At 43.2% G+C, this 25,452-nt stretch overlaps 1 protein-coding gene across 2 annotated transcripts in view; it reads left to right on the forward strand.

Annotated features, from left to right (window-relative positions):
- The first annotated feature begins 19,656 nt into the window (after nt 1-19,656).
- The window catches only part of LOC311235087 (tripartite motif-containing protein 16-like), a 36,246-nt gene continuing 30,450 nt past the window's right edge, over nt 19,657-25,452 (forward strand). For both annotated transcript variants that reach the window (XM_084322433.1, XM_084322434.1), the window contains exon 1: nt 19,657-20,043. In XM_084322433.1, coding sequence (XP_084178559.1) covers nt 19,690-20,043 — 354 coding nt within the window. In that variant the 5' untranslated portion in view covers nt 19,657-19,689. The remainder of the gene's footprint in view (nt 20,044-25,452) is intronic.

A 25,452-nucleotide genomic window follows, 5' to 3' on the forward strand; every position in this document is an offset into this window, starting at 1 on the left:
CATGTCAATAAAGCCCCTTTGAATTGAATTGAATTGAATTAAGAGAGAGAGGCAGAGAGAGAGAGTGAGAGGTGGTAGAGAGACAGAGAGAGAGACAGAGAGAGAGACAGAGAGAGAGAGAGAGAGAGAGAGAGAGAGAGAGAGAGAGAGAGAGAGAGAGAGAGAGAGAGAAAGAGAGAGAGCGAGAGGGAGAGAGAGAGAGGGGCAGAGAGAGAGGCAGAGAGAGAGAGAAAGAGAGAGAGAGCCAGAGAGAAAGAGAGAGAAAGAGAAAACAAACAGGAGGCAGAGAGAATAAAGAGAGAATTACAGAATAAAGAGAGAGAGGAGAGAAGATGGAAGAGGAGGAGGAGTCTTTTAAAGCAGGAGACAGTTACAAGTGGTTAGCTTGGAGGGGAGGGGGAGGGAGGGGGTGTTAGGAGAGAGAGGGAGGGAGAGTTGAGTTTGGGGGGGGGGGGGGGGATTAGTTGTTTTGGAGAGCACTCATTGGTTCCCAGGGATTATGACATAGGGTGAAGCTATAGGAATGATTGTGTGTGTGTGTGTGTGTGTGTGTGTGTAGGTGTGTGTGTGTGTGTGTGTGTGTGCACGTGTGTCAGGGGCGTTTTTATGGTCAGAAAACATTGGGGGCTATCGCCCGGGGGGGGAGACTATTTTTAGTTTTTTGTTTGAAATACGTAATTTTTGAGTAATTAGAGACGAATACTGAAGAACTAGATTAGAGGTTTTTAAAGTGAGGTCCAGGTCCATGAGAGGGATCTGGGCAGTCCCCATAGAAAATTCAAAGTTACTGTAACAGGACCAAATCATCAGTTTCTTATTTATTTATTTAACCTTTATTTAGCCAGATAAAACATTGATATGGTCCAAGAGGCCCCAACGAGAGTACAAATATACATATATACACATATACACATATACACATATACATACAGACAGAGAGACAGACAGACAGAAAGACAGAAAGACAGACAGGCAGACATACAGACAGACAGACAGACAGACAGACAGACAGACAGACAGACAGACAGACAGACAGACAGACAGACAGACAGACAGACAGAAAGACAGACAGACAGACAGACAGACAGACAGACAGACAGACAGACAGACAGACAGACAGACAGAAAGACAGACAGACAGACAGACAGACAGACAGACAGACAGACAGACAGACAGACAGACAGACAGACAGACAGACAGACAGACAGACAGACAGACAGACAGACAGACAGACAGACAGTCTTCTGGTGTCAGTTGTGTTGTGCCACCACCTGGTGGATCAAGGTGTTACTACACATCTGAGTTTGACCCAGGGCAGTAGAAGTCATATAACTCTGTTTATTAAAGTTTTCAGAGGAACAATGTATATTTTTTAATGTATATTATCTAAAGATGGCAATTCATGTAGAATACATGACAGATGTAAAAGAAAACCCAGATGTTAACTTTATCTCAATTACAAGCAATCTAGACAGCATAATGGTTAATATTTGCCATTTACCCCTGCTAGATCACATTTATCAATACAAGTCTTATTAGTCTTTTGTGATAGAAATAATGATCTAATATAATCAAGACATGAATGGAATAAATCATATTTATCTTTAAACATATAAATGAAACAAGGTGGAGACAGACAGTGAAGGAACACAGTGTATATAATATAAATGAAACAAGGTGCAGACAGACAGTGAAGGAACACAGTGTATATAATATAAATGAAACAAGGTGCAGACAGTGAAGGAACACAGTGTATATAATATAAATGAAACAAGGTGCAGACAGTGAAGGAACACAGTGTATATAATATAAATGAAACAAGGTGGAGACAGTGAAGGAACACAGTGTATATAATATAAATGAAACAAGGTGCAGACAGTGAAGGAACACAGTGTATATAATATAAATGAAACAAGGTGCAGACAGACAGTGAAGGAACACAGTGTATATAATATAAATGAAACAAGGTGCAGACAGTGAAGGAACACAGTGTATATAATATAAATGAAACAAGGTGCAGACAGACAGTGAAGGAACACAGTGTATATAATATAAATGAAACAAGGTGCAGACAGTGAAGGAACACAGTGTATATAATATAAATGAAACTGTGAGGTTTTGCCCGCTGCTCACCACCTTTTCTCTGTTTCTTTAAAGCCTACTGTTAGAAATTCCCTTCTCACTCACTCTCTCTAGCCCCCACCCTCTCGTTCTTTACTCTCGTTTACTCTCAGTGGCCACACCTGGACTATTATCAATTATCCTCTCGCACCTGTGGTGGCAGGCTAATTAGTTCCCCGGTGGGCTTTAAATACCAGGGCGCTTCCCCTCGTTTCGGCGTGGGGTCGTGTTGTATTCATGCTGAGTCATATTCTCTAACATCTAGACTCTTTCGGGAGATCCTCTGGTCTACCAATGCTGTAAGATGGATCTCTCCAGCCTTGAGATGTTTGCTCCAGCCTTCGTCTGCTGTCGCCGTAGCCTGTGGAGGAGACTGTTCTGCGCTCCCTGTAACTTCCACGGGAGGCACCCCAGCGCTCCACTGCAGACCCCAGCGCAGCTGTTCGTCCTGACGCACATCTAGACCAACGCGCATCTCCCGGACCTTCGAGCTTGGCACGCTCCTCCGTCCCAGCGCACAGACGCGCATCTTCCAGACCTTCGAGCTTGGCACGCTCCTCCGTCCCAGCGCACAGACGCGCATCTTCCAGACCTTCGAGCTTGGCACGCTCCTCCGTCCCAGCGCACAGACGCGCATCTTCCAGACCTTCGAGCTTGGCACGCTCCTCCGTACCAGCGCACTGACGCGCATCTTCCAGACCTTCGAGCTTGGCACGCTCCTCCGTACCAGCGCACAGACGCGCATCTTCCAGACCTTCGAGCTTGGCACGCTCTCCAGACCTCAGCGCGCCGACGCGCATCTTCCAGACCTTCGTGCTTGGCACACTCCTCCTCGCAGACGCACCCCGAGGCGTCTCTCTGTTCCGACGCGCACACCAAGGTGTGGCGCGCACTCTGTTCCTCGGCTCCGACAGCGGCTACCTGGTGGACGACATCCTCGCCACCGCCACTGTTCCAGCTCCCTGTTCCGACGCGCACACCAAGGTGTGGCGCGCACTCTGTTCCTCAGCTCCGACAGTGGCTACCTGGTGGACGACATCCTCGCCACCGCCACTGTTCCAGCTCCCTGTTCCGACGCGCACACCAAGGTGTGGCGCGCACTCTGTTCCTCAGCTCCGACAGTGGCTACCCGGTGGACGACATCCTCGCCACCGCCACTGTTCCAGCTCCCTGTTCCGACGCGCACACCAAGGTGTGGCGCGCACTCTGTTCCTCAGCTCCGACAGTGGCTACCTGGTGGACGACATCCTCGCCACCGCCACTGTTCCAGCTCCCTGTTCCGACGCGCACACCAAGGTGTGGCGCGCACTCTGTTCCTCAGCTCCGACAGTGGCTACCCGGTGGACGACATCCTCGCCACCGCCACTGTTCCAGCTCCCTGTTCCGACGCGCACACCAAGGTGTGGCGCGCACTCTGTTCCTCGGCTCCGACAGCGGCTACCCGGTGGACGATGCCCTCGTCACCGCCACTGTTCCAGCACTCTGTTCCTCGGCTCCGACAGCGGCTACCCGGTGGACGATGCCCTCGTCACCGCCACTGTTCCAGCACTCTGTTCCTCGGCTCCGACAGCGGCTACCCGGTGGACGATGCCCTCGTCACCGCCACTGTTCCAGCACTCTGTTCCTCGGCTCGGACAGCCAGCCACCCGGTGGCGATGCCCTCGCCCCGCTGCTGTCCCTGTTACCTTTACGCATACGCCTGGGTGAGTTTTGATTGTGATGTCACTCACTCAGCGTAGTGCCCTTGCCCCTGTTCCCGCTGCTGTCCCTGTACCTTTACGCATACGCCTGGGTGAGTTTTGATTGTGATGTCACTCACTCAGCGTAGTGCCCTTGCCCCCGTTCCCGCTGCTGTCCCTGTACCTTTACGCATACGCCTGGGTGAGTTTTGATTGTGATGTCACTCACTCAGCGTAGTGCCCTTGCCCCCGTTCCCGCTGCTGTCCCTGTACCTTTACGCATACGCCTGGGTGAGTTTTGATTGTGATGTCACTCACTCAGCGTAGTGCCCTTGCCCCCGTTCCCGCTGCTGTCCCTGTACCTTTACGCATACGCCTGGGTGAGTTTTGATTGTGATGTCACTCACTCAGCGTAATGCCCCTTGCCCTCGTCCCGCTGCTGTTCCCCAGCGTATTGCCTCCTTTAGTTCTCACTTAGTTATTTGTTTGGACATTTCATCTCCCACTCTGTTTTGTTCTCTCGTGGATATTATTTTGGACATTCCATCTCCCACTGTGTGTTTGTTCACACGAAGATAGTATTTACTTTGTTACTTTGTTATTTGGACTGTTCTGCATCTGCTCTGTTTTTTCCCTTTGAATATTAACCCTCTCCTCTGTTCTGCAGAGCGGCCCAGATGTTTTCCCACCAGTCCCCAGTTCCTCCCTGTTCCCCAGCCCGCCTCCGCGGGCCTCTGTTCCCTCTGTCACCAGAACCTGGCCCTCTGTTCCCCAGAACCTGTTCCCTATGTTTCCCCAGTACCAGTCCTCTATCCCTAGCTCTCCTAGTCCCTAGTCCTCTATCCCTAGCTCTCCTAGTCCCTAGTCCTCTGTCCCAAGGCGTTCCCTTAACCTTCCCAAGGCGTTCCCTTAACCTTCCCAAGGCGTTCCCTTAACCTTCCCAAGGCGTTCCCTTAACCTTCCCAAGGCGTTCCCTTAACCTTCCCTTAGGCGTTCCCTTTACCTTCCCATAGTGTTCCCTTTTCCTGCCCGCCTCTTAAAGGCACTTTACCTTCCCCTCTTGTGTTATTCCAGTGTTTTGTGTTTTCTCCCTTAAAGGGACAGTGCCCTTTTTCCCTGTTCTAAATAAATATCTGTTTCTTGGCAAACCATCATACCTGTCTTGTGTTGTGCGATTGGGGTCGGTTACAAACCATAACAGTACGACCCCACCAAATCGACGACCCCAGCCAGCACAGACGGTGTATGTTGAGTTTGCCTTTTTTTTTTCTTGTTCCCTCTAGCTCCCTTGTTAGCCTGTTACTCCCCTGTTTAGCTTGTTAGTCTCCCCGGTTAGCTCCCCTGTTTGCTTCCCGTTTTGCCCTGTTTGACCCCCCTGTAGCTAGCCTTGCCCTGGCGGCTAACCCAGTTTCCCTCTGCATGGCCCCGGTCTGCTAGCTTGGCCCCGGCTGTTAGCACAGCCTCTTTGTTAATGCAGCCTTGCAGCTGGCATAGGCCCTGTTACTAGCCAGGCCCAAGCAGCTAACCCGGTCCCTCTGCATGGCCTCCACTTTTTTGTGTAGTTTATCCCACTGCTAGGACTGCCCTTTCAGCTAGCAAGGTCAGTTTTTCTCACACAGCTAGGACTGTCCTTCCAGCTAGCTTGTGCTCTCATGCTGGTCCAGCCCTGTCTGCCAGCCTAGCTCCGGCAGCTAGCGCAGCCTCTATGTTGATGTAGCAGTACAGCTAGCATAGGCCCTGTAGCTATCAGTGCCCTGGCAGCTACCCTTTCCCTCTGCTAGCCTGGCTCCGGCAGCTTGCGCAGCCTCTATGTTGATGTAGCAGTACAGCTAGCATAGGCCCTGTAGCTATCAGTGCCCTGGCAGCTAACCTTCCCTCTGCTAGCCCTTTCCCGGTGCTTCCATGGTTACCCCTTAGCTACCCTGCTTGCCCCTCAGTTCCTCTAGACCAGTTCTCTAGACCCAGTTCCTCTAGACCAGTTCCTCTAGACCAGTTCTCTAGACCAGTTCTCTAGACCAGTTCTCTTGCCCAGTTCGCTAGACTAGTTCTCTAGACCCAGTTCCTCTAGACCAGTTGCCCCTCTGCTACCCTAGTTACCCCTCGGCGACCCTGTTTCTTTTGCTAGCCCCACTCTTGTGGTGGCTTCCCCTGCTGGCTTGGCCAGTACCTCTTGTTTTGCCCCCTGCCACTCTGTCTGTATTTGTTTTGGGTCGCCGGGTGGCTCCCGTTGAGGGGGGGGTACTGTGAGGTTTTGCCCGCTGCTCACCACCTTTTCTCTGTTTCTTTAAAGCCTACTGTTAGAAATTCCCTTCTCACTCACTCTCTCTAGCCCCCACCCTCTCGTTCTTTACTCTCGTTTACTCTCAGTGGCCACACCTGGACTATTATCAATTATCCTCTCGCACCTGTGGTGGCAGGCTAATTAGTTCCCCGGTGGGCTTTAAATACCAGGGCGCTTCCCCTCGTTTCGGCGTGGGGTCGTGTTGTATTCATGCTGAGTCATATTCTCTAACATCTAGACTCTTTCGGGAGATCCTCTGGTCTACCAATGCTGTAAGATGGATCTCTCCAGCCTTGAGATGTTTGCTCCAGCCTTCGTCTGCTGTCGCCGTAGCCTGTGGAGGAGACTGTTCTGCGCTCCCTGTAACTTCCACGGGAGGCACCCCAGCGCTCCACTGCAGACCCCAGCGCAGCTGTTCGTCCTGACGCACATCTAGACCAACGCGCATCTCCCGGACCTTCGAGCTTGGCACGCTCCTCCGTCCCAGCGCACAGACGCGCATCTTCCAGACCTTCGAGCTTGGCACGCTCCTCCGTCCCAGCGCACAGACGCGCATCTTCCAGACCTTCGAGCTTGGCACGCTCCTCCGTCCCAGCGCACAGACGCGCATCTTCCAGACCTTCGAGCTTGGCACGCTCCTCCGTACCAGCGCACTGACGCGCATCTTCCAGACCTTCGAGCTTGGCACGCTCCTCCGTACCAGCGCACAGACGCGCATCTTCCAGACCTTCGAGCTTGGCACGCTCTCCAGACCTCAGCGCGCCGACGCGCATCTTCCAGACCTTCGTGCTTGGCACACTCCTCCTCGCAGACGCACCCCGAGGCGTCTCTCTGTTCCGACGCGCACACCAAGGTGTGGCGCGCACTCTGTTCCTCGGCTCCGACAGCGGCTACCCGGTGGACGACATCCTCGCCACCGCCACTGTTCCAGCTCCCTGTTCCGACGCGCACACCAAGGTGTGGCGCGCACTCTGTTCCTCAGCTCCGACAGTGGCTACCTGGTGGACGACATCCTCGCCACCGCCACTGTTCCAGCTCCCTGTTCCGACGCGCACACCAAGGTGTGGCGCGCACTCTGTTCCTCAGCTCCGACAGTGGCTACCCGGTGGACGACATCCTCGCCACCGCCACTGTTCCAGCTCCCTGTTCCGACGCGCACACCAAGGTGTGGCGCGCACTCTGTTCCTCAGCTCCGACAGTGGCTACCTGGTGGACGACATCCTCGCCACCGCCACTGTTCCAGCTCCCTGTTCCGACGCGCACACCAAGGTGTGGCGCGCACTCTGTTCCTCAGCTCCGACAGTGGCTACCCGGTGGACGACATCCTCGCCACCGCCACTGTTCCAGCTCCCTGTTCCGACGCGCACACCAAGGTGTGGCGCGCACTCTGTTCCTCGGCTCCGACAGCGGCTACCCGGTGGACGATGCCCTCGTCACCGCCACTGTTCCAGCACTCTGTTCCTCGGCTCCGACAGCGGCTACCCGGTGGACGATGCCCTCGTCACCGCCACTGTTCCAGCACTCTGTTCCTCGGCTCCGACAGCGGCTACCCGGTGGACGATGCCCTCGTCACCGCCACTGTTCCAGCACTCTGTTCCTCGGCTCGGACAGCCAGCCACCCGGTGGCGATGCCCTCGCCCCGCTGCTGTCCCTGTTACCTTTACGCATACGCCTGGGTGAGTTTTGATTGTGATGTCACTCACTCAGCGTAGTGCCCTTGCCCCCGTTCCCGCTGCTGTCCCTGTACCTTTACGCATACGCCTGGGTGAGTTTTGATTGTGATGTCACTCACTCAGCGTAGTGCCCTTGCCCCCGTTCCCGCTGCTGTCCCTGTACCTTTACGCATACGCCTGGGTGAGTTTTGATTGTGATGTCACTCACTCAGCGTAGTGCCCTTGCCCCCGTTCCCGCTGCTGTCCCTGTACCTTTACGCATACGCCTGGGTGAGTTTTGATTGTGATGTCACTCACTCAGCGTAGTGCCCTTGCCCCCGTTCCCGCTGCTGTCCCTGTACCTTTACGCATACGCCTGGGTGAGTTTTGATTGTGATGTCACTCACTCAGCGTAATGCCCCTTGCCCTCGTCCCGCTGCTGTTCCCCAGCGTATTGCCTCCTTTAGTTCTCACTTAGTTATTTGTTTGGACATTTCATCTCCCACTCTGTTTTGTTCTCTCGTGGATATTATTTTGGACATTCCATCTCCCACTGTGTGTTTGTTCACACGAAGATAGTATTTACTTTGTTACTTTGTTATTTGGACTGTTCTGCATCTGCTCTGTTTTTTCCCTTTGAATATTAACCCTCTCCTCTGTTCTGCAGAGCGGCCCAGATGTTTTCCCACCAGTCCCCAGTTCCTCCCTGTTCCCCAGCCCGCCTCCGCGGGCCTCTGTTCCCTCTGTCACCAGAACCTGGCCCTCTGTTCCCCAGAACCTGTTCCCTATGTTTCCCCAGTACCAGTCCTCTATCCCTAGCTCTCCTAGTCCCTAGTCCTCTATCCCTAGCTCTCCTAGTCCCTAGTCCTCTGTCCCAAGGCGTTCCCTTAACCTTCCCAAGGCGTTCCCTTAACCTTCCCAAGGCGTTCCCTTAACCTTCCCAAGGCGTTCCCTTAACCTTCCCAAGGCGTTCCCTTAACCTTCCCTTAGGCGTTCCCTTTACCTTCCCATAGTGTTCCCTTTTCCTGCCCGCCTCTTAAAGGCACTTTACCTTCCCCTCTTGTGTTATTCCAGTGTTTTGTGTTTTCTCCCTTAAAGGGACAGTGCCCTTTTTCCCTGTTCTAAATAAATATCTGTTTCTTGGCAAACCATCATACCTGTCTTGTGTTGTGCGATTGGGGTCGGTTACAAACCATAACAGAAACAAGGTGCAGACAGTGAAGGAACACAGTGTATATAATATAAATGAAACAAGGTGGAGACAGTGAAGGAACACAGTGTATATAATATAAATGAAACAAGGTGCAGACAGTGAAGGAACACAGTGTATATAATATAAATGAAACAAGGTGCAGACAGTGAAGGAACACAGTGTATATAATATAAATGAAACAAGGTGCAGACAGTGAAGGAACACAGTGTATATAATATAAATGAAACAAGGTGCAGACAGTGAAGGAACACAGTGTATATAATATAAATGAAACAAGGTGGAGACAGTGAAGGAACACAGTGTATATAATATAAATGAAACAAGGTGGAGACAGTGAAGGAACACAGTGTATATAATATAAATGAAACAAGGTGCAGACAGTGAAGGAACACACTGTATATAATATAAATGAAACAAGGTGCAGACAGACAGTGAAGGAACACAGTGTATATAATATAAATGAAACAAGGTGCAGACAGTGAAGGAACACAGTGTATATAATATAAATGAAACAAGGTGCAGACAGTGAAGGAACACAGTGTATATAATATAAATGAAACAAGGAGCAGACAGTGAAGGAACACAGTGTATATAATATAAATGAAACAAGGTGCAGACAGTGAAGGAACACAGTGTATATAATATAAATGAAACAAGGTGCAGACAGTGAAGGAACACAGTGTATATAATATAAATGAAACAAGGTGCAGACAGTGAAGGAACACAGTGTATATAATATAAATGAAACAAGGTGCAGACAGTGAAGGAACACAGTGTATATAATATAAATGAAACAAGGTGCAGACAGTGAAGGGACACAGTGTATATAATATAAATGAAACAAGGTGCAGACAGTGAAGGAACACAGTGTATATAATATAAATGAAACAAGGTGCAGACAGTGAAGGAACACAGTGTATATAATATAAATGAAACAAGGTGCAGACAGTGAAGGAACACAGTGTATATAATATAAATGAAACAAGGTGCAGACAGTGAAGGAACACAGTGTATATAATATAAATGAAACAAGGTGCAGACAGACAGTGAAGGAACACAGTGTATATAATATAAATGAAACAAGGTGCAGACAGTGAAGGAACACAGTGTATATAATATAAATGAAACAAGGTGCAGACAGTGAAGGAACACAGTGTATATAATATAAATGAAACAAGGTGCAGACAGACAGTGAAGGAACACAGTGTATATAATATAAATTAAACAAGGTGCAGACAGACAGTGAAGGAACACAGTGTATATAATATAAATGAAACAAGGTGGAGACAGACAGTGAAGGAACACAGTGTATATAATATAAATGAAACAAGGTGGAGACAGTGAAGGAACACAGTGTATATAATATAAATGAAACAAGGTGCAGACAGTGAAGGAACACAGTGTATATAATATAAATGAAACAAGGTGCAGACAGTGAAGGAACACAGTGTATATAATATAAATGAAACAAGGTGGAGACAGTGAAGGAACACAGTGTATATAATATAAATGAAACAAGGTGCAGACAGTGAAGGAACACAGTGTATATAATATAAATGAAACAAGGTGCAGACAGTGAAGGAACACAGTGTATATAATATAAATGAAACAAGGTGCAGACAGTGAAGGAACACAGTGTATATAATATAAATGAAACAAGGTGCAGACAGTGAAGGAACACAGTGTATATAATATAAATGAAACAAGGTGCAGACAGTGAAGGAACACAGTGTATATAATATAAATGAAACAAGGTGCAGACAGTGAAGGAACACAGTGTATATAATATAAATGAAACAAGGTGGAGACAGTGAAGGAACACAGTGTATATAATATAAATGAAACAAGGTGCAGACAGTGAAGGAACACAGTGTATATAATATAAATGAAACAAGGTGCAGACAGTGAAGGAACACAGTGTATATAATATAAATGAAACAAGGTGCAGACAGTGAAGGAACACAGTGTATATAATATAAATGAAACAAGGTGCAGACAGTGAAGGAACACAGTGTATATAATATAAATGAAACAAGGTGGAGACAGTGAAGGAACACAGTGTATATAATATAAATGAAACAAGGTGGAGACAGTGAAGGAACACAGTGTATATAATATAAATGGAACAAGGTGCAGACAGTGAAGGAACACAGTGTATATAATATAAATGAAACAAGGTGCAGACAGTGAAGGAACACAGTGTATATAATATAAATGAAACAAGGTGGAGACAGACAGTGAAGGAACACAGTGTATATAATATAAATGAAACAAGGTGCAGACAGTGAAGGAACACAGTGTATATAATATAAATGAAACAAGGTGCAGACAGTGAAGGAACACAGTGTATATAATATAAATGAAACAAGGTGGAGACAGTGAAGGAACACAGTGTATATAATATAAATGAAACAAGGTGCAGACAGTGAAGGAACACAGTGTATATAATATAAATGGAACAAGGTGCAGACAGTGAAGGAACACAGTGTATATAATATAAATGAAACAAGGTGCAGACAGTGAAGGAACACAGTGTATATAATATAAATGAAACAAGGTGGAGACAGACAGTGAAGGAACACAGTGTATATAATATAAATGAAACAAGGTGGAGACAGTGAAGGAACACAGTGTATATAATATAAATGGAACAAGGTGCAGACAGTGAAGGAACACAGTGTATATAATATAAATGAAACAAGGTGCAGACAGTGAAGGAACACAGTGTATATAATATAAATGAAACAAGGTGGAGACAGACAGTGAAGGAACACAGTGTATATAATATAAATGAAACAAGGTGCAGACAGTGAAGGAACACAGTGTATATAATATAAATGAAACAAGGTGGAGGCAGTGAAGGAACACAGTGTATATAATATAAATGAAACAAGGTGCAGACAGTGAAGGAACACAGTGTATATAATATAAATGAAACAAGGTGTAACCAGACAGTGAAGGAACACAGTGTATATAATATAAATGAAACAAGGTGGAGGCAGTGAAGGAACACAGTGTATATAATATAAATGAAACAAGGTGGAGACAGTGAAGGAACACAGTGTATATAATATAAATGAAACAAGGTGCAGACAGTGAAGGAACACAGTGTATATAATATAAATGAAACAAGGTGCAGACAGTGAAGGAACACAGTGTATATAATATAAATGAAACAAGGTGCAGACAGTGAAGGAACACAGTGTATATAATATAAATGAAACAAGGTGGAGACAGTGAAGGAACACAGTGTATATAATATAAATGAAACAAGGTGCAGACAGTGAAGGAACACAGTGTATATAATATAAATGAAACAAGGTGCAGACAGATAGTGAAGGAACACAGTGTATATAATATAAATGAAACAAGGTGCAGACAGTGAAGGAACACAGTGTATATAATATAAATGAAACAAGGTGGAGACAGTGAAGGAACACAGTGTATATAATATAAATGAAACAAGGTGGAGACAGTGAAGGAACACAGTGTATATAATATAAATGAAACAAGGTGCAGACAGTGAAGGAACACAGTGTATATAATATAAATGAAACAAGGTGCAGACAGTGAAGGAACACAGTGTATATAATATAAATGAAACAAGGTGCAGACAGTGAAGGAACACAGTGTATATAATATAAATGAAACAAGGTGCAGACAGTGAAGGAACACAGTGTATATAATATAAATGAAACAAGGTGCAGACAGTGAAGGAACACAGTGTATATAATATAAATGAAACAAGGTGCAGACAGTGAAGGAACACAGTGTATATAATATAAATGAAACAAGGTGCAGACAGTGAAGGAACACAGTGTATATAATATAAATGAAACAAGGTGGAGACAGTGAAGGAACACAGTGTATATAATATAAATGAAACAAGGTGCAGACAGTGAAGGAACACAGTGTATATAATATAAATGAAACAAGGTGCAGACAGTGAAGGAACACAGTGTATATAATATAAATGAAACAAGGTGGAGGCAGTGAAGGAACACAGTGTATATAATATAAATGAAACAAGGTGCAGACAGACAGTGAAGGAACACAGTGTATATAATATAAATGAAACAAGGTGCAGACAGTGAAGGAACACAGTGTATATAATATAAATGAAACAAGGTGCAGACAGTGAAGGAACACAGTGTATATAATATAAATGAAACAAGGTGCAGACAGTGAAGGAACACAGTGTATATAATATAAATGAAACAAGGTGCAGACAGTGAAGGAACACAGTGTATATAATATAAATGAAACAAGGTGCAGACAGTGAAGGAACACAGTGTATATAATATAAATGAAACAAGGTGCAGACAGTGAAGGAACACAGTGTATATAATATAAATGAAACAAGGTGCAGACAGTGAAGGAACAGTGTATATAATATAAATGAAACAAGGTGCAGACAGTGAAGGAACACAGTGTATATAATATAAATGAAACAAGGTGCAGACAGTGAAGGAACACAGTGTATATAATATAAATGAAACAAGGTGCAGACAGTGAAGGAACACAGTGTATATAATATAAATGAAACAAGGTGCAGACAGTGAAGGAACACAGTGTATATAATATAAATGAAACAAGGTGGAGGCAGTGAAGGAACACAGTGTATATAATATAAATGAAACAAGGTGCAGACAGACAGTGAAGGAACACAGTGTATATAATATAAATGAAACAAGGTGCAGACAGACAGTGAAGGAACACAGTGTATATAATATAAATGAAACAAGGTGCAGACAGTGAAGGAACACAGTGTATATAATATAAATGAAACAAGGTGCAGACTGTGAAGGAACACAGTGTATATAATATAAATGAAACAAGGTGCAGACAGTGAAGGAACACAGTGTATATAATATAAATGAAACAAGGTGCAGACAGTGAAGGAACACAGTGTATATAATATAAATGAAACAAGGTGCAGACAGTGAAGGAACACAGTGTATATAATATAAATGAAACAAGGTGCAGACAGTGAAGGAACACAGTGTATATAATATAAATGAAACAAGGTGCAGACAGTGAAGGAACACAGTGTATATAATATAAATGAAACAAGGTGGAGACAGTGAAGGAACACAGTGTATATAATATAAATGAAACAAGGTGCAGACAGTGAAGGAACACAGTGTATATAATATAAATGAAACAAGGTGCAGACAGTGAAGGAACACAGTGTATATAATATAAATGAAACAAGGTGGAGACAGTGAAGGAACACAGTGTATATAATATAAATGAAACAAGGTGCAGACAGTGAAGGAACACAGTGTATATAATATAAATGAAACAAGGTGCAGACAGTGAAGGAACACAGTGTATATAATATAAATGAAACAAGGTGCAGACAGTGAAGGAACACAGTGTATATAATATAAATGAAACAAGGTGCAGACAGTGAAGGAACACAGTGTATATAATATAAATGAAACAAGGTGCAGACAGTGAAGGAACACAGTGTATATAATATAAATGAAACAAGGTGCAGACAGTGAAGGAACACAGTGTATATAATATAAATGAAACAAGGTGCAGACAGTGAAGGAACACAGTGTATATAATATAAATGAAACAAGGTGCAGACAGTGAAGGAACACAGTGTATATAATATAAATGAAACAAGGTGGAGACAGACAGTGAAGGAACACAGTGTATATAATATAAATGAAACAAGGTGCAGACAGTGAAGGAACACAGTGTATATAATATAAATGAAACAAGGTGGAGACAGTGAAGGAACACAGTGTATATAATATAAATGAAACAAGGTGCAGACAGTGAAGGAACACAGTGTATATAATATAAATGAAACAAGGTGGAGGCAGACAGTGAAGGAACACAGTGTATATAATATAAATGAAACAAGGTGGAGACAGTGAAGGAACACAGTGTATATAATATAAATGAAACAAGGTGGAGACAGTGAAGGAACACAGTGTATATAATATAAATGAAACAAGGTGGAGACAGTGAAGGAACACAGTGTATATAATATAAATGAAACAAGGTGGAGACAGTGAAGGAACACAGTGTATATAATATAAATGAAACAAGGTGCAGACCGTGAAGGAACACAGTGTATATAATATAAATGAAACAAGGTGCAGACAGTGAAGGAACACAGTGTATATAATATAAATGAAACAAGGTGCAGACAGTGAAGGAACACAGTGTATATAATATAAATGAAACAAGGTGCAGACAGTGAAGGAACACAGTGTATATAATATAAATGAAACAAGGTGCAGACAGTGAAGGAACACAGTGTATATAATATAAATGAAACAAGGTGCAGACAGTGAAGGAACACAGTGTATATAATATAAATGAAACAAGGTGCAGACAGTGAAGGAACACAGTGTATATAATATAAATGAAACAAGGTGCAGACAGTGAAGGAACACAGTGTATATAATATAAATGAAACAAGGTGGAGGTGAAGGAACACAGTGTATATAATATAAATGAAACAAGGTGCAGACAGTGAAGGAACACAGTGTATATAATATAAATGAAACAAGGTGCAGACAGTGAAGGAACACAGTGTATATAATATAAATGAAACAAGGTGGAGACAGTGAAGGAACACAGTGTATATAATATAAATGAAACAAGGTGGAGACAGTGAAGGAACACAGTGTATATAATATAAATGAAACAAGGTGCAGACAGACAGTGAAGGAACACAGTGTATATAATATAAATGAAACAAGGTGCAGACAGTGAAGGAACACAGTGTATATAATATAAATGAAACAAGGTGCAGACAGTGAAGGAACACAGTGTATATAATATAAATGAAACAAGGTGCAGACAGTGAAGGAACACAGTGTATATAATATAAATGAAACAAGGTGCAGACAGTGAAGGAACACAGTGTATATAATATAAATGAAACAAGGTGCAGACAGTGAAGGAACACAGTGTATATAATATAAATGAAACAAGGTGCAGACAGTGAAGGAACACAGTGTATATAATATAAATGAAACAAGGTGCAGACAGTGAAGGAACACAGTATATATAATATAAATGAAACAAGGTGCAGACAGTGAAGGAACACAGTGTATATAATATAAATGAAACAAGGTGCAGACAGTGAAGGAACACAGTGTATATAATATAAATTAAACAAGGTGCAGACAGATAGTGAAGGAACACAGTGTATATAATATAAATGAAACAAGGTGCAGACAGATAGTGAAGGAACACAGTGTATATAATATAAATTAAACAAGGTGCAGACAGTGAAGGAACACAGTGTATATAATATAAATGAAACAAGGTGCAGACAGTGAAGGAACACAGTGTATATAATATAAATGAAACAAGGTGCAGACAGTGAAGGAACACAGTGTATATAATATAAATGAAACAAGGTGCAGACAGTGAAGGAACACAGTGTATATAATATAAATGAAACAAGGTGGAGGCAGACAGTGAAGGAACACAGTGTATATAATATAAATGAAACAAGGTGCAGACAGTGAAGGAACACAGTGTATATAATATAAATGAAACAAGGTGCAGACAGTGAAGGAACACAGTGTATATAATATAAATGAAACAAGGTGCAGACAGTGAAGGAACACAGTGTATATAATATAAATGAAACAAGGTGGAGACAGTGAAGGAACACAGTGTATATAATATAAATGAAACAAGGTGCAGACAGACAGTGAAGGAACACAGTGTATATAATATAAATGAAACAAGGTGCAGACAGTGAAGGAACACAGTGTATATAATATAAATGAAACAAGGTGCAGACAGTGAAGGAACACAGTGTATATAATATAAATGAAACAAGGTGCAGACAGTGAAGGAACACAGTGTATATAATATAAATGAAACAAGGTGCAGACAGTGAAGGAACACAGTGTATATAATATAAATGAAACAAGGTGCAGACAGTGAAGGAACACAGTGTATATAATATAAATGAAACAAGGTGCAGACAGTGAAGGAACACAGTGTATATAATATAAATGAAACAAGGTGCAGACAGTGAAGGAACACAGTGTATATAATATAAATGAAACAAGGTGCAGACAGTGAAGGAACACAGTGTATATAATATAAATGAAACAAGGTGCAGACAGTGAAGGAACACAGTGTATATAATATAAATGAAACAAGGTGCAGACAGTGAAGGAACACAGTATATATAATATAAATGAAACAAGGTGCAGACAGTGAAGGAACACAGTGTATATAATATAAATGAAACAAGGTGCAGACAGTGAAGGAACACAGTGTATATAATATAAATTAAACAAGGTGCAGACAGATAGTGAAGGAACACAGTGTATATAATATAAATGAAACAAGGTGCAGACAGATAGTGAAGGAACACAGTGTATATAATATAAATTAAACAAGGTGCAGACAGTGAAGGAACACAGTGTATATAATATAAATGAAACAAGGTGCAGACAGTGAAGGAACACAGTGTATATAATATAAATGAAACAAGGTGCAGACAGTGAAGGAACACAGTGTATATAATATAAATGAAACAAGGTGCAGACAGTGAAGGAACACAGTGTATATAATATAAATGAAACAAGGTGGAGACAGTGAAGGAACACAGTGTATATAATATAAATGAAACAAGGTGCAGACAGTGAAGGAACACAGTGTATATAATATAAATGAAACAAGGTGTAACCAGACAGTGAAGGAACACAGTGTATATAATATAAATGAAACAAGGTGCAGACAGTGAAGGAACACAGTGTATATAATATAAATGAAACAAGGTGGAGGCAGACAGTGAAGGAACACAGTGTATATAATATAAATGAAACAAGGTGCAGACAGTGAAGGAACACAGTGTATATAATATAAATGAAACAAGGTGCAGACAGTGAAGGAACACAGTGTATATAATATAAATGAAACAAGGTGGAGACAGTGAAGGAACACAGTGTATATAATATAAATGAAACAAGGTGCAGACAGTGAAGGAACACAGTGTATATAATATAAATGAAACAAGGTGCAGACAGTGAAGGAACACAGTGTATATAATATAAATGAAACAAGGTGCAGACAGTGAAGGAACACAGTGTATATAATATAAATGAAACAAGGTGCAGACAGACAGTGAAGGAACACAGTGTATATAATATAAATGAAACAAGGTGCAGACAGTGAAGGAACACAGTGTATATAATATAAATGAAACAAGGTGGAGACAGTGAAGGAACACAGTGTATATAATATAAATGAAACAAGGTGCAGACAGTGAAGGAACACAGTGTATATAATATAAATGAAACAAGGTGGAGACAGTGAAGGAACACAGTGTATATAATATAAATGAAACAAGGTGCAGACAGACAGTGAAGGAACACAGTGTATATAATATAAATGAAACAAGGTGCAGACAGTGAAGGAACACAGTGTATATAATATAAATGAAACAAGGTGGAGACAGTGAAGGAACACAGTGTATATAATATAAATGAAACAAGGTGCAGACAGTGAAGGAACACAGTGTATATAATATAAATGAAACAAGGTGCAGACAGTGAAGGAACACAGTGTATATAATATAAATGAAACAAGGTGCAGACAGTGAAGGAACACAGTGTATATAATATAAATGAAACAAGGTGTAACCAGACAGTGAAGGAACACAGTGTATATACTATAAATGAAACAAGGTGCAGACAGTGAAGGAACACAGTGTATATAATATAAATGAAACAAGGTGGAGACAGTGAAGGAACACAGTGTATATAATATAAATGAAACAAGGTGGAGGCAGAAGGAACATAGTGTATATAATATAAATGAAACAAGGTGCAGACAGTGAAGGAACACAGTGTATATAATATAAATGAAACAAGGTGGAGACAGTGAAGGAACACAGTGTATATAATATAAATGAAACAAGGTGGAGGCAGAAGGAACATAGTGAACCTTTTTTCCACACCTGAACACCAGTCATTTGTTATGTTCTTCTATATCTACTACTGTTTTGTTCTCGGTATATATTACATTAAATGTGGTGCTTGTGTAGCGGAGGTCTGTGAGTAATATCCACCGTCACGATGAACGTGTGTGTTGAGAAGTGACTGTGGCAGTAAGCGGGCTGCGAATTAAACTCACTTCCCCATAACAGAGTTAAAAGACACATAGATACGGTACCCAGGAGTTAAACTCACTTCCCCACAACAGGGTTAAAAGACACATAGATACGGTACCCAGGAGTTAAACTCACTTCCCCATAACAGAGTTAAAAGACACATAGATACGGTACCCAGGAGTTAAACTCACTTCCCCACAACAGGGTTAAAAGACACATAGATACGGTACCCAGGAGTTAAACTCACTTCCCCACAACAGGGTTAATAGACACACAGATACGGTACCCAGGAGTGAATTCACCTCTTAGTGCAGCGGTCTGTGTTGTCGCCCACGGCGTGGGAGACCTGGGTTCGACTCTCCCTTGGGGCATCGACAGATGACACAACGCAAGAGGAGTACCATACGATCTGTCACACTTGGAGGTGTAAGAAACCAAGTAAATTATATAAATAATGGAACAATTAAGTTGAGTCTTTACTGTCTGCATCCTATATTATTTAAAACCGCCCCAAAGACATTCTTAAATTCCACCCCCTGGAGGAAATCCCTCCCCTTCTCTCCACGGCCTCTTCAGAGAAAACAAAAGTGTTGTTGTTTTGTCTCTTGTCTGAGAGAGCGACGGTGGCTAAAATGGCCCAACAGCAAACATCTGCCTCTGCTGCTCTGACCTACGCCGGACCAGGAGACCTGGCCTGTGATTTCTGCACTGGAACCAGACGCCACAAGGCCCTCATGTCTTGCCTGGTGTGTCTGGCTTCTCACTGCGAGACCCACCTCCAACCTCACCACAGTATCCCTGTGTTGAAGAAGCCCAAGCTGGTCAAAACCACGGCCCGACTGCAGGACAAGATGTGTTCTAGTCACGACAAGCTGCTGGAGGTCTACTGTCGTACGGACCAGCAGTGTATCTGTCTGCTGTGCACCATGGAGGAACATAAAGGCCACGACACGGTGTCAGCTGCAGCAGAGAGGACTGAGAAACAGGTAGGACCAGAACATCTACTTCATGACCAAGATCACATTTAAAGAATGAGGAAGGCCCACAGTGAACAAAGGTGTTTATTAGATCACGAAACACAAGTGAAACAAGTTAATGATTACTGAGGAAAATAGATTAAGAACATAACCTAACAAGAGATGCAGTATGTTGCAATATGTTCTCAGTGCAGGCCTCCCGCCCAGTCCGAAGATCAGCCTGATCTGCATGTTGACCTACTTCTAAAGCAGTTGTACAATAAAACATACTGAAGGACGAGGTCTTGGAATTTGCACACAGGTGTAAAATAGAATAATATTTGATGAATTCAGCAGGTTTTAATTCACTTTCCTTTAGTTACCTGACTCTGCAACAACTGACATCTTTAAATATGCACTATGTAACTTTTTCCATGGAAAAATACTGAGTCTTCAGCAAACGAAATCAAGCTATTGGGCAAGACAAGAGAAAATACAGTAATACATGAAACACAGGGAGTTTGTCCTGTCCAATGCGAACGGCCAGTGCCATGAAATTCATAAAATGCTACAGTCTCTCAATTTTAGGTCATATAGTGTGACACAAATGTAAAACAATGCCCAAAGATAAGATAAGATATTCCTTTTATTGATTATTTTGGGGGTAGGTTTACAGGGTAGGGTAATAGTACACAGTAAATCTTGCAGTGTCAAATTAACACTATTCCCAAGTGTATTTGTTCCCAACTACAATTCGTGTTAAATTGACTCTTGCTCTTGTGTAAGAGTTAAATTGACTCTAAATATAGTCAGGTTCATTATAAAGTGATTTAAACTTTCGTTGGACTTTTTTGGGGATTAGCAAAACTATACATTTTTGGAAAGGGAATTGTATAATGAATCAGAAAATCCATGTTTACATTTGCCCAGATGTCTATAAGGCGGCCATATTGGAATTTCCAAAATGGCCACCGTAAAATGTAGGTTTTGTAATATCTCGGCTTCTAAATGAGCTAGAACATTGATTTGAACTTCTAAACCTACATTTTCAGGATCAAGGAATCCAATGGTGGTAGTTACAAAGCTTCTACATTTTACATTAACCCTTCGATGCATGAGTGGGTCGGAAATTATGTAGTCAGCTTCACTATATACCTTCGTCGGATTTTCTTGGGGATTTGCAATACTATACATTTTTGGAAAGGATATTGTATAAGGATTCAGAAAATCCATGTTTCCATTTGCCCGGGTGCATTTTCAAAATGGCCGCCAAAAATGTAGGTTTTGTAATATTTCGGCTTCTAAATGAGCTAGAATATTGATTTGAACGGCTAAACCCACATTTTCAGGGTCAATGAATCCAATGGTGCCAACAAAAACGAGGTAGAACTCACCAAAGTGCATGTTAACATTTTATTGAGGACTTAACAGATAATTGACATTAACTGATTGGCAACTGACATCAACTTCAGTATCATGACCACAGAAAAGAAGTAACCTTCTTCATTAGACTATTACGTGATAGATTATGTGAATGTATACACATCTATACACCATCATCACCATCATCATCACTTTCATCCATCACGGCATAGGAATCATCGTCATTCTGGCACTGGCTACTGCACTGACACATGTCAGTACAGGCTAAGTCTTTAGCTCTGCAGGAACATCTTCCAGAAGAACAGTTCGTTTTACATCTGCATTGGAACATCTCAATGATGGCCTTCGGGGCTGGGAGGACCTCTGTGGTTGTTGGCTTCATGATCTGAATCTTTGAAGTACCCATTGTGCAGGGGGTCCAGCTGCAGATCTTGCAGAGCAATGGCTGCCTGTGCCCATACCCTGGTTTGTACATGGACCCTCAAGATATGCTGCTTCAGAGCTCCATGTGTTGGAGGGAGCTTGTCACTCTCTGCCCTGTGTTTACAGAAGAGATGCCATCGCAGTTCAGGGATTGTCTTGATGTTGATACCCTTGGGTGAGTAGGCTGCACATACAAAGGAAGCCAGTGTGGACAGCATTCCTTCTGTCACTTCTGCTTCATCCAAAAGCATCTGAAAACCATTGATAATGTCTTCATCTGCTTTGAGATAGATCTGCAGCCAGGTTGCCTTGCCTATACGGGAGAACCTCCCTGTGTTATCGGCCCCAGTGAATGCATGGAAAGCTGGCAAAGCCTTTGCTCTTTCTTTTCCTAGAGTGCGCCACAGTGGTTCAATCTGCACAACACCAGAGGCCATCGAAATCAATGTGTTCTTCAGCAAGAGATCATAGTTTGTTGTGACTAGCACTAGAACGTCTGTATCTGGTGAGAAGAACATCAACTGTGCATCAGCTGGGTTCCGGTGTGTTGCCAGCACAGCTTAGTGGATCAGCAGTGTGTCTGCTTCTTCATGGTTATTTCCTTCAAAGAGTAGGTCTTTGTTGCTCCTAGTGTGCCCAGAAGCTGACGTGATGATCAGCTTGGAGGATCCCCTGTTGTATTCTAGCATTTTGGCTGCAAGATAGTCAGTCAGATCGGCCTTTGTTTGGTCATGAGAGAGGAACCTGCTCAGTGGGATGTGTTTGATGTTGGTGTCATCTCTGACTTGGTATTGGATAGCTTTTCCTTGTCTTCGTTTATCTCTGGTTGCGCTCTTCAGAGAATCTGTCCTGTATGTGTCGAATACAAGGATTATTTCATCATAATCTCGTGTTAGTGACATCAGTCTGTCATTGAAGCAGCCACTCAGATCCTTGACTGTCACTACAGTGGCTAGTTTTGTGCTCAGCCTCTGCACAAGCACCATGCCATCCATCAGTGCTATCTTTCGAATTGGCTGATCAGTAGATGTGGGGTCTGTGAATCCTGTATCCATTGCATCCTGGTGGGTAGTACTTCGAGCTTGAGGAAGCTGAGGATCTTCATGGGGCATATCTTCTCTTGTCAATTTCTCAAGGAGATGGATTAACTTGGACTTGTCATAGCATGGCAGGATTGTTCCATCAGGAGCGAACAATGCCCTTGGTGTCAGAGTGAATTCATAGTTTCCTATGGCCTCTTTCTGGTTGATGTCTCGGTTTGACCTGGCAAGTACCATCAGCCTTGCAAACAGGTCCTTGGTCTCCTTCAAATCCACAGTATTGTCTCTGAGTTTCACTGTAATCTTCTTGTTCCCAGACAGGAACATCTTATTGTTCTCTTTTTTTACAGGGGCCCAGAAGCTGACATCTCCATTGATCCGCTCTGACACATAGTCTTCATACAACTTCTGGCCAGTGACATCAGCATTCAAGATATGTGGTACATACTCATCTGGGATGTAGGCGTGCGTGATTACATTGTGCAGCCTGTCACCTTCAGTAGTAAAGGGGTTTCCATGACTGAGTATGGCTGCCTTGATCTTGTCGATTGTACCATGTGCCCTCTTGACTGCACTTGGCCCAAGCTCATGGTGCTGCGTGGTTCTGTCAGCTTCCATGTCAAATTGACTCTTGAACTCTTTCGACAGATGTGAAAGTTCTGGTGTGACCAAGAAAAATCTCTGCCTGGCATTGGCATTGTTAGAGATGCCAATAATCCCAGAGCGAATCTTCATCAGCTTGTTCAGATGTTCGCATGCGTGGTCTGCCCCAACAGACACAAAGGGAATGACACTCTTGGTGACTGATATATTACCTGCCCGTAGTTCCTCCCAGGTCTGAGGGTGATTGAGCCTCAAGTCATGCATGTCTGCAATGTATCTTGGCCAGAGTCTTTTGTACTTGATGCGATCCATTGCAAAGAACAGCTTGCTCAGTGCTTCTCCAGCCTGCAGATGGAGTTCAAGGTCAGCATTCCGAGTTGCTGCTACGAAGAACAGGATTGTTTCCACCCGATGTAGGTAGCTCATCATGGCCTTGAACATTGCATGCCTGGATTTTTGTTCCTCCCATTCTTGGAATGCTGTGATGAATTCAGCAGTGGTCAAGGCTTCCATGAGGGTGCTGTTGACTTGCTTCACAGATTCAGCCTTGATGTCTATACCTACCGAGCAGGCAGCTTCTACTCCCTCTGTTGTCTTCAGGCACACACGTTTCAGTTGTGGGTTGTCCTTGAAGAATTCCTCTAGAGCCATTTCATAGAGTGCTACATATGAGTAGATGTGGGCATGGAGAGCTCGCTTGTAGTGTGTGCATTTCAGGATTTGCCTTGTTGTGGCAGGACCATACACATCTGCTTCCATCCAGGCATCATCTATACCCGAATTCTCCATGGAGGCACCAAGAGCTCTGAGGGCAGCCATGACGACATGCAGCTCACCCAGTCTGGGAACAAACATCTGTTTCAGGTCAGGTCTGGCATCTAGGAGCTGCACCACCTTCTCATAGAGGGCCATGTCAAAGGTACATGTATCAAATGCTGGGTAGAATAATGTTGAGGGATGACACTTCACATATAGTAGGCTATGTGTGGTCCACAACAAATATTAGGAGAATATCTGAAGAGAAGTCTGAAGAACAAGGCCATTGCTATAGGGTGTGGCCTTGCACCTTTGAGGGTGGGGCTCGCATCAGATTATAATTGTATTGGCCTTTTGTATTGGCCTTTTGCTGAATTTATAGATATTTTACATGTATATATGATAATGATTTATTATAGACTATTTGATGAAAGATAATAAAATCTATTTGTTTTTGTATACTTAAAAAGAAATCATGCATTTAGCATTTCTCCCAGTAATTTTCGACCCACTCATGCATCGAAGGGTTAATGTAAAATGTAGAAGCTTTGTAACTACCACCATTGGATTCCTTGACCCTGAAAATGTAGGTTTAGAAGTTCAAATCAATGTTCTAGCTCATTTAGAAGCCGAGATATTACAAAACCTACATTTTATGGTGGCCATTTTGGAAATTCCAATATGGCCGCCTTATAGACATCTGGGCAAATGTAAACATGGATTTTCTGATTCCTTATACAATTCCCTTTCCAAAAATGTATAGTATTGCAAATCCCCAAGAAAATCCGACGAAAGTATATAGTGAACCTGACTAATAGAGTAAAACTTAACAGCAAGAGTCAATTTAACACTAATTGTAGTTGGGAACAAATACACTCGTGAATAGTGTTCATTTGACACTGCAAGATTTACTGTGTAGACAGACATAAATATAGGCAATGGAATTATAATACAAATAAACAGTGTAAACAATATAATTTTCTCTGAGTATATGAATATGAGAAGTGTAATCAAAGGTGCAGATGAGGGTCTGTATGGCCTATCAGTTATATTATATGTTACAATAAATATGGGCAATAAGGAATTAGGATCCGTAGCATCTGTGTGTGTGTGTGTGTCTGAATCCACACAATATCTCACAAACTATAGGGCCGATCGGCCTGTGCTCTGGCGCAGAGCGTTACAGAGGCAAGGATGTTCGTGTGGGAATATGTTTCACGTCAGGCAACATCCA

The sequence above is a fragment of the Notolepis coatsorum genome (genome assembly GCF_963971535.1).
Source record: "Notolepis coatsorum genome assembly, chromosome: 1".
Lineage (NCBI taxonomy): Eukaryota > Metazoa > Chordata > Actinopteri > Aulopiformes > Paralepididae > Notolepis > Notolepis coatsorum.